This window comes from Muntiacus reevesi, chromosome 18 (genome assembly GCF_963930625.1).
Source record: "Muntiacus reevesi chromosome 18, mMunRee1.1, whole genome shotgun sequence".
Lineage (NCBI taxonomy): Eukaryota > Metazoa > Chordata > Mammalia > Artiodactyla > Cervidae > Muntiacus > Muntiacus reevesi.
The window spans coordinates 29183521-29192465 of NC_089266.1; the positions used below are offsets into that span (position 1 = coordinate 29183521).

General features: G+C 42.7%; 1 protein-coding gene across 3 annotated transcripts in view; it reads right to left on the bottom strand.

Annotated features, from left to right (window-relative positions):
* The window catches only part of LOC136149246 (zinc finger protein 624), a 32247-nt gene extending 24092 nt beyond the window's left edge, over positions 1 to 8155 (bottom strand). For all 3 annotated transcript variants that reach the window (XM_065909368.1, XM_065909367.1, XM_065909366.1), the window contains exons 1-4: positions 7831 to 8155; positions 6608 to 6696; positions 2876 to 2990; positions 1694 to 1786 (exon numbers count right to left, since the gene is read on the bottom strand). In XM_065909368.1, coding sequence (XP_065765440.1) covers positions 1694 to 1786; positions 2876 to 2990; positions 6608 to 6696; positions 7831 to 8062 — 529 coding nt within the window. In that variant the 5' untranslated portion in view covers positions 8063 to 8155. The remainder of the gene's footprint in view (positions 1 to 1693; positions 1787 to 2875; positions 2991 to 6607; positions 6697 to 7830) is intronic.
* Between the last annotated feature and the right edge of the window lie 790 nt (positions 8156 to 8945).

An 8945-nucleotide genomic window follows, 5' to 3' on the forward strand; every position in this document is an offset into this window, starting at 1 on the left:
TTAAACTTTGACTACACGCCCTTTTAACATTCTAGATGATGAAATAGGAAATATTCATAATGCAAGTCCACTCATGTCAAAATATGGTGCTTGTCTTGAGGCAAACCATCCATTGTGGAAGCAGTTAGTTTTTCTTGTTTAAATAGACTAGCACTTATACTTGAAAGAATGACTGACAACTATGTTATCTATGTTGGGTATCTGGCAGATATTCCCTCAAAACTGAAAAAAAGATAAGCCTACCATTTCAAAGAAAACGACTGACAGTATTTGAAAAAATGTGAACTTTTAGGCAGAAATTAGAATTTTGGAAAACTTTTACCTCCCACCGAGAGCTTGATAGTTTCCTAATACTTAAAGGCTTTTCTGATAAGGTCAGGGGTGATACTGAAAATTGTGCTTTTAAAATATTGCACAATGTGTCAATATTTGGAAGATCTGCCTAACTTAGTAAACCAAAATTTTCCAAAAGATCAATAGATTTTAAGAGTATGAAAAGTTCAAGGATATAGTTTCAGATGCACCTGCACCTAACCTTTAGGAAACAACTACTTGCCCAATTTTGGTGTATAATCAGGAGAAAAGCCAAAATTATCTGAAAAGGCTATAAAATACTTCCACTTCTTCCAACTAAATATTGGTGTGAGGCAATATTCTTCATACAGGCCAACCAAAACAATGCATCACATCAAGCTGCATTCAGAAGCAGGTGTAATTATAAAGCTGTCCTCTATTAGCCATATACAAAAAGACCTGCAAAAATGTAAAACAATGCCATTCTTTCCAATAAATTTCTGTTGTAGAGAAATAATTTTTATTTAAATTGTGTTATTTGTGTTAACATGTAATGGGTTTATAATTGTTATTTCTAAATTAATCATACAATAGTTTAAAATCTTTCTCACTTTTAGTTTCTAATATGGTAACTACTGGTAGATATAACCCACATAAACAAAAGCTTGCTAGGATTCTCAACAATTTGGGGAGTTAAATAGGTTCAATGATGCTAAAACCATTAAGAGTTGCTAAGATAAGGTACAAAATCGGAGGGAAAGTAGGTATGAAGCAGGGCTGGATATTATGAGTAATGGACAGATTTTACAAGCATCTATAGGCCTCGAGGATTTTGGCTGTCATCTTAAGAGCAATGGGAAGCCATGGACAAGCCCTAAGCAAAAGGGTGATGCCATCAGACTTGCATTTTGAAACCATCACTCACTGCCACATGAAGAATGGTTTACAGGGGTAAGGGTGGAGTCAGGGATATGACCTCAGATGATAGGGAGACAGAGGGATGTTAATGGTGAGGAAATACTTAGAAGTGATCAGATAAACAAAAGGATGAACTGGATAAAGGTGAAGGGGTTATGTAAAGATTGTTCAGATTTCTGACATGTACAATTTGATAAGCAGCGAATATCATTAATACAATTATTGGAAGAGGATCCTGTTAGGGGGATGGAGAATTTGGGCACATACCAGCCATCCATGTTTTCAACATGTTGTACTGTAGCATCTCTGACATAAGCAAGTAGAGACAGCATGCAGGATCTTAGTACCTTGACTAGTGATTGAACCCATGACTCCTGCACTGTAAGCAAGGAGTCTTAACTACTGGACCACCAGGAAGTCCTGACTTCTTTAGCATCCCATAGGACTGTTCTTTCTGAAGACCCCCATCTATCTGACTCACCTGAGCAGCTGCTTCTGGGGGCTTTTCTCTCAAGCAGCAGTGGTTCTTTTCCATTCTCCAAACTGTGGTTCTCAGGTTTGGAAACTGGAAGCCCTGTTCATTAGAAAAATTAAAAAAAAACAAAAAAATAAAAAAAGGAACTTAGTTCTTGGTGATGGGTATAAAGCTCTGTCCCAGAGCACAGGTCCAACCCCTGGATCCACAAAGACAAGACACCATAGGAAGTTCTGGAATAACGGAGGTGGAAGCCTATAAATGAAGCTTAAAACATGTGCAGCAAGAGTCTGGGCACAGTAAGGAGTCACATGCATTTGAAAAGACAAACATTTAGCCTGTAAAAAATGGAAAAAAAAAAAAAAGAATTTCTCACTTGTTTATCTATTTATTTATTTTTCTCACTTGTTTATTACAGGAGTCCCAGGGAGATACTATTCATCAGTCCTCAGCTCAGGGAAAGAGCTGGGTGAAGTGGGACCCCTGCAGCAGCACCAGGAGCCTGGGGGTCTATGATTAGTTGTTTTTGATGTTTTCCTCTCTTTCTTCTTCAGTTACTAGAACCCACTTTCTTATGGAATTTATTACTTAATTTGGGAGGAGCTAAGATAGTTCCTTTGACTCCTCATACAAACACATACATGTGCATGCATGTGTGTGCATGCACACACTTGCACACAAGCACACCACACAGAGGTGGACACAGGTTCCAAACTGGCCAGAGAGTTCTCTATTTCCCTGGCGTGAGTAACTGTCTCATGATGGACACATAAGCCTATTTGCTGAAACTCCCAGAACAGAAGCCCTCTTTCTTTCCTCAGCTCTGTAACTGGGAAGAACGACGTAGTCCTAGAGAGGCCAAAGGCCATCTCTGCCCACAAGGAGATTCAGGCAAACCTATGGTATGTCATTAAAAAATAAGCAGATAAAAGAAATTCCTGACACCGTACCTGATTCCCTTTCAAGCTAGTGTGAATTCAGTTTCTGTCACCTGAATCCAAAGACTCCTAATAAAAGAAAACAAGCCCAGACATTTCACCAAGACCTTACAGCATAAACAGATTCTCTCTGGGCCCAAAGGGACCAACACTTTACATAATTTCTGGCTTTGTTAAGCTACTTCACTATCAATAAAACAGTGAGGTCCCCATAAGCAGGTCAGGAGTCACAGCGAGTGTCTGTCCTTACAGAGTGAGACCAGGTTCCTGTAGTTCTCCAGCATCACGTCCCTCTGGGCAGGATCCAGCCTCCCCCACTCCTCTGGGGTAAAGTCCATGGCCACATCCTTGAAGGTCACTGATGCCTAAGACACAAAACATACTTCTGTTCACCATTTGTCTCTCTGCAGTCTCCCTCTCGGTTTCTGCTGGCCCTGGAGTAAGCACGTAGATGTACTCGACAGGGGGAACGACTACGGTAAGAGACCAGCATTCTCATGTGTTCTGGACCTTCCATGTAGAGTCACTGGGTAACAATTAGGTGCCAGGCACACTGTCCAAGATCCAACATGAGAATCCAAAGAAGACCATGGTTTCTGCACTGAGAGACTATCATTTTTTTCTGGGGAATCAAGAGTTAAAACAGCATCCAATGAATCAACAAAACAGTTTGGTAAAGTAAATGAAATATAGGCAGAGACAAAAAGCACATCTGTATAATTTTCCTGAGTCCTCAATAAAAAACTTGAAATATAATTTACACAGAACTTGTGACTGGACAAGCTGTGGAACAGACGGGCATCAAATTCAATGAAGCACAGAAGCAACTCAAAGCAAAAAGCATTAAACTGGAAAATGACAGCAATAGATTAAGAAAGGGTAGAGATATAAAATGTAAATGTTCATACGTAGGATTGAGTTTATCTAACACTCAAAATACAAAAACTCATTGGAAAAAGACACATACCAGTACTCAATGTTTCTCTTTAAGTGATAGAGAATGGGAATGATATTCCAGGTTGTTGAAATAAATATACCAAATGCTGTAACTTGATAGAAAACAACTTCTATTTAAATATTCATAAAGCACTTGCAAAAGTAACAAGGTAAATGCTAATAAATTCCAAAACAGAAATGAAAAAGCAATAACTAATGGTAATTGAAAAAATTAATTAAAATAATTAAAAAATATTAAAATTTCAAAACAATAATGAAATAAAAGGCAAAAATCAATGTCATAAGGCTAAAATTGTACTCAGAAGAAACACCTCCATTTCATTAAAAAAATTACTATAATTAAGTGAACAAAGCATCAAGTCAAATTAGAGACAGAACAAGGGAAAACAGAAGGATAAAAGCAGAAATTAAGGGGAAGAAAATCAAGAAAAATAAGGGACTGGGAAACATGAATAAGAGCAGTACGTTATAGTACTATAACAACATCAACTTCCTGATTCTGGAAAAAGAAAATAAGAAAAGAAGTGAAATGTTAAATTCTGGAGAATCTAAATGTAGTACATATATGAAAAATCTTTCTACCACTTGCTACATAAGTCTTAAATTATTTCAAATAAAGTTTCCCAAAATGGAACTAATCTTAGAGACTTGAAAAATATAGGAATCATCCTTAGAAAATGTAAAAATCATTAATCAGCTACTAAGGAGATAAGATACTATGAAAAAAAAGTGACTTTGATCCTCCAATCTGCCTATCTATAGCTAAACTGACAGTGGAAATTAACTTCCAAACCATTTAAAAAAAAAAAAAATCAGAAAAACAAACCAAAAAAAATCAGAAAGACAAAATGCAAACTACTGCACAAAAGGCAGAAAAAAATATAGACCGAGAAAGCATAGCAAACAGAATTACAAAAATAACACAGCAACAAAAATGTGAAACACACAAGTAATTATATTAATATGAATAAATTCATTTCCCTTATAAAAAGGTTTCTTAAAATAGACACATCCTCTTTACAGAAAAAGAGATCCAGACAAAACCCCCAAAGTTGGGGACTGGGTGGGTGGGTGAGGAAATGGAAGGAAACATAGTATACTACATGTCTGAATACAGTAGTTCAAGTTCAACAAAAACTTCTGGAAAAATATACACCAAACTGTTATCCTTAGTAGGGAGAGATAGCGAACTGAACTTGGTGAGGTTAGTACGCATAATATACTTTTATATCTATACATGTCTGTGCCTTTCACCTGTACTGTAAGCAAAATTTTAAAACATTAAAAAAAAATTCTGATAACTAAAAGATTCACAGCCTAGGCAAATTCTAATAAGAAAGACAGTTGCAATATTAGCATCAAACAAAATCTAATGCAATACAAAAAGGACACAGAGAGAATTTTCAAAATTTCCATAAAAGGTTTAATTCATCCTGAAGCTGTAACAACTCTTGAAACTAGTCTCTTGTTGAAATGTATTAAGCATTCACCCTTCTTCTGGTGCTTGTACCCTGACTGTCCTCTGGCTGCCACGCCTGGCCACGTCTAGTCCACGCAGTTCAGGCAGTACCAGCTCCACCTCTAACCCACGGGTGGGATACAGGTTTACATGTGTGTGCTCAGGTCTATTCTCTACTCTGATCATCACAGTCAGATTTGGCAAATAATGGTCCAAGGAAGGGTATAATACCCATTAGAGTTAACTTTCAGTACTTCTGGAATCTGGAACGACCAGAAGGGAAGATGTTCTTTTCCTCTGATTTTCAACATGGGACGATGTAAGCCTAAATTCGTTAGGGGCCAGCCTCCACTAGAAGAAAAGACTGAATGCAAAACACACAGAGAGAAAAGAAAAGGTGACTGAAATGGAGAAAACAGGTTCTAATGTCACTGTCTGAACTTAATTTTTGCCAGACCTGGATTTTCCCTTATAATTATCAATAAACTTGCTTGGGCCAGTTTGAATTGAGTTTTCATTAGATGCAACTTAAAAAGCTTCTTGAGTGATAGAATCTTCAATATTCATGTAAGACATTCAAGAAACCATCGGACAACACCAAGTACTCAAGGATCCTGAGAAATCACTCTGATAACTGGTAGCAAAGTGCCAGGCCCGCTTTTCACACTCTGGATTAAAGCAGCCAAGAGAGAGGCTAGTGGAGGAATCTCTGGGTTGTGGTATGACACACATCAGGGAGAACTCTTTTCTCCTACCCAAGTTTAATAAAAATTAGAAGTTTTTGGATATGCAAAGAAAGTTGAAAGACTATTATACCAATCACCCATCTATTACAACTACCACTTAAATCCAACAACTCTTTTAATATATATATATTTGGCCACACCACAGGGATGAGGGATCTTAGTTCACTGGCTAGGGACTGAACTCGAGCCTCCTGTAGTGGAAGCACAGTCTCAACCACTGGACTGCCAGTGAAGTCCCATTATTAACAATTCTTAATATCAGCCCTTGGGGAAGGGAGAGATTGGAAAGCAAGCTGCAACTTGATAACACTTCACCTCTAAAATACCTGAGCGTTCATCATCTTGGAGAGCTGATTAGAATCCTTCTATAGGCTTCCTTTTCCGGTACTTCTTTGAACTATCTGAATAATTATGTTCATAATTCACTCCAGCACTTAAGGTGCTTTCTTAAATTCCTACTTAACAGTCATGTGTATGCTGTTTCCCCCTACTGAAACATACATTTTAAGAAGAGTGCACCACACTATCTTTTAAAATCATTTCCAAATACCAGGCACAGAAATTAGCTGCCACGTTAAAGAAGGGCAAAGCTCCTTCCATGCCTGCTGAGTGATAAAACTAGATGCACAAGATCCTGTGAAGAAGTAGAAAACATTTCCCACCGAATCCACTAGTCACTCGAGCCATCTCTTAGAATCAGAACTCAGCTCTGCAGATGGGCTCCAGCAGGACACAGAAACGCCACTTCAAACAGAAGAGAGTGTGTCCACAATCTGAGAAATAAGGTGAATTTCAATAAACAGCAGAGACTTTCACTCACCTGCGACCTGGCCGTGAGGCGCAAAGCTGCCACTTCTCCCTCTTCTGTGCAGTTTTCTTGGGAAAAGGGAGAATCCTGGGGAGGCAGAGCTAAAGGCAAGAAAGCAGTCATGATAGGACCCAAATGTATCTTGTAGATGTAGATTTGCAACTCCTGCCACTGTACTACTGGTGCTCCTTACAGACACTGCTACTGAAGGGATCCCAATTTGGAAATAACTCAGGAACACTGCTCCTTGGGGTTTCAATTCATTCAGTTGCTGCTACCCTAACAGATCCTGGAAGATGGCACCCTCTGAGCCTGGAAATTAAAGTCCCCGCCACATCCCCCCTACCAGGCTTAATCTACATTAAATTAATATGGGAAAAGCAGGCTCAACAGTTCTGAAAGAAATCACCCTGCAACCTTAGTCCAAAGGTGGACTGCTGGATCCCACCTCCAAATAATTATCATTACTTGAGACTGGGGTAGAACCTAAAAATTCAACAAGCAGGGGTGGGGGAGGGGCGTGGATTTGATGTAGGTCACAGAGCAAACTTCAAGAAAGCCTTGATCTAGGAGAACTGGAAGCCAGTCACTGACTCCTATGCCTCGTGTCTCCTCTGTAAGACAAAGGATCTGCTCTACTGAAATCAAAGAGTTTTTGTGCAAAGTGGAAAAACAGGTGTGGAAAATGCATGCGTGCTCAGTCGGGTCCAACTTTCTGCGACCCTATAGACTGTAGCCCGCCAGGCTCCTCTGTCTATGGGATTTCCCAGACAAGAATACTGAAGTGGGTTGCCATTTCCTTCCCCAGGGGATCTTCCAGACTCAGGGATTGATCCTTTCTCTCCTGTGTCTCCTGCATTAGCAGGCGGGTTCTTTGCCATTGAGCCAACTGGGAAGATGTGTAAGGTATTTTTGCCAACCAAAAAGCTAAATCGTCGGACCCAGTTATGAGGCTAGGATGGTATAACCACCCAGGAGAAGAAGAAGGTGTGAGACAAAGTGAGAGGCTATGCCCAAGCCTCAGCAGCTATTAATAACATTTCGCTCACATTTTGATGGAGGCTTTGGAGGGTTTGCTGTGCACCCAGCTGGAGTGGGAAGAGGGGCAAGCTCTCCACTCTCACTCGAAGAGCCCGTCCGTCCCCAGACAAAGGAGCCGGACAACACTGACTCCCGTTCATCAGGAAGGATTCAGGCCCGGCCCCCAGCACAAGTTCAACACCGGCCCGTCTCACCTCTCTTCCCGGGCGTTTCGGCCACATCAGTCTCCATGGTCACCGCCTCCTCCCGGCCGCGAAGGTTCTGCTCTCCCCCCAGCGCAGCCCTCTCGGGGTGGAGGGGCGGGAAGCCCCGAGGCCTCGTGGTCTTCCTTCCCGCCGCCCCTCGGGGGGCTCCTCCAAAAGGCTTCGCTCCGTCCCGAGCCGGCTCGGCCCTCGAAGCTGGCACCTGGAAAGCCGGGACAAGCATCCCTGAGGCTGGGCGCTCGCGCCTGGTGCTGCCGCTCGGGGCCCGCGCGGCCGGAGCACCAGCGCCCCGGCCGCCGCCGAGGGGCCGCCGCGCAGACCAAGCCCCCCCCCCGCCCGCCCGTCCCGAGCCCCCGGGCCGCGTTCCTGCCCTCGACGCCCCTTCCTCCAGCGCGCACTCCAGCCCGGATCGGTGCAGACAGCTGCCCGGGGAACACTGCCGAGGCCGAGTGAGAGAACCGGCACCTGAGCCACAACTCACCCCCCACCACGGCCTCACAAAGGCTATGAACTTCTCGGGCCAGCGGGGCCGCGCATGCGCAAGAGCAGGGGGTTAGGCTGGCGGGCCTCGTTCGGCCCCGGAACTACGATTCCCAGAAGGCCCCGGGCGCGGCCAGACTCCCGCTCCTTAGCAGGTGGGAGAACGCGTGGCGCGGTTGGGGGAATCCTAGGAGCCGCGGGCTGCCTCCCTCTCGCGAGAGTAGCGGGCGCTTAGCTCGTGCGGGATCCCGAGGTCACGCAAGAGAGCTAACGGCAGAACCGCGATACTGCAAGTCCCGCGCTCTGTTTGCACGTGGCGCTGCTGAGGCGTCCCACTTAACACACTCCACTGTAAGATGTTCACAGTACTTGGCTCTCCCAACATTCGTCTCCTTTCTCCTAAACTCATCCTTTGCTGTCGAACAGTGTGAAAGATGTATTTGCAGACCGAGGTGCATGCGTTCGTAGACTACTTGTAAAACTGAAAATTCACCCATGTGAGATGGGTGAGTTGAAAAGATTCAGCCAGTTTCAACTGGCTCAACAGATTTGAGCAACAGGTTTTCTGAAAGCATAAAAATTAAATTTATCAAAGGAGGTGTTCTCTCAAGGGAGCACGATTAGTC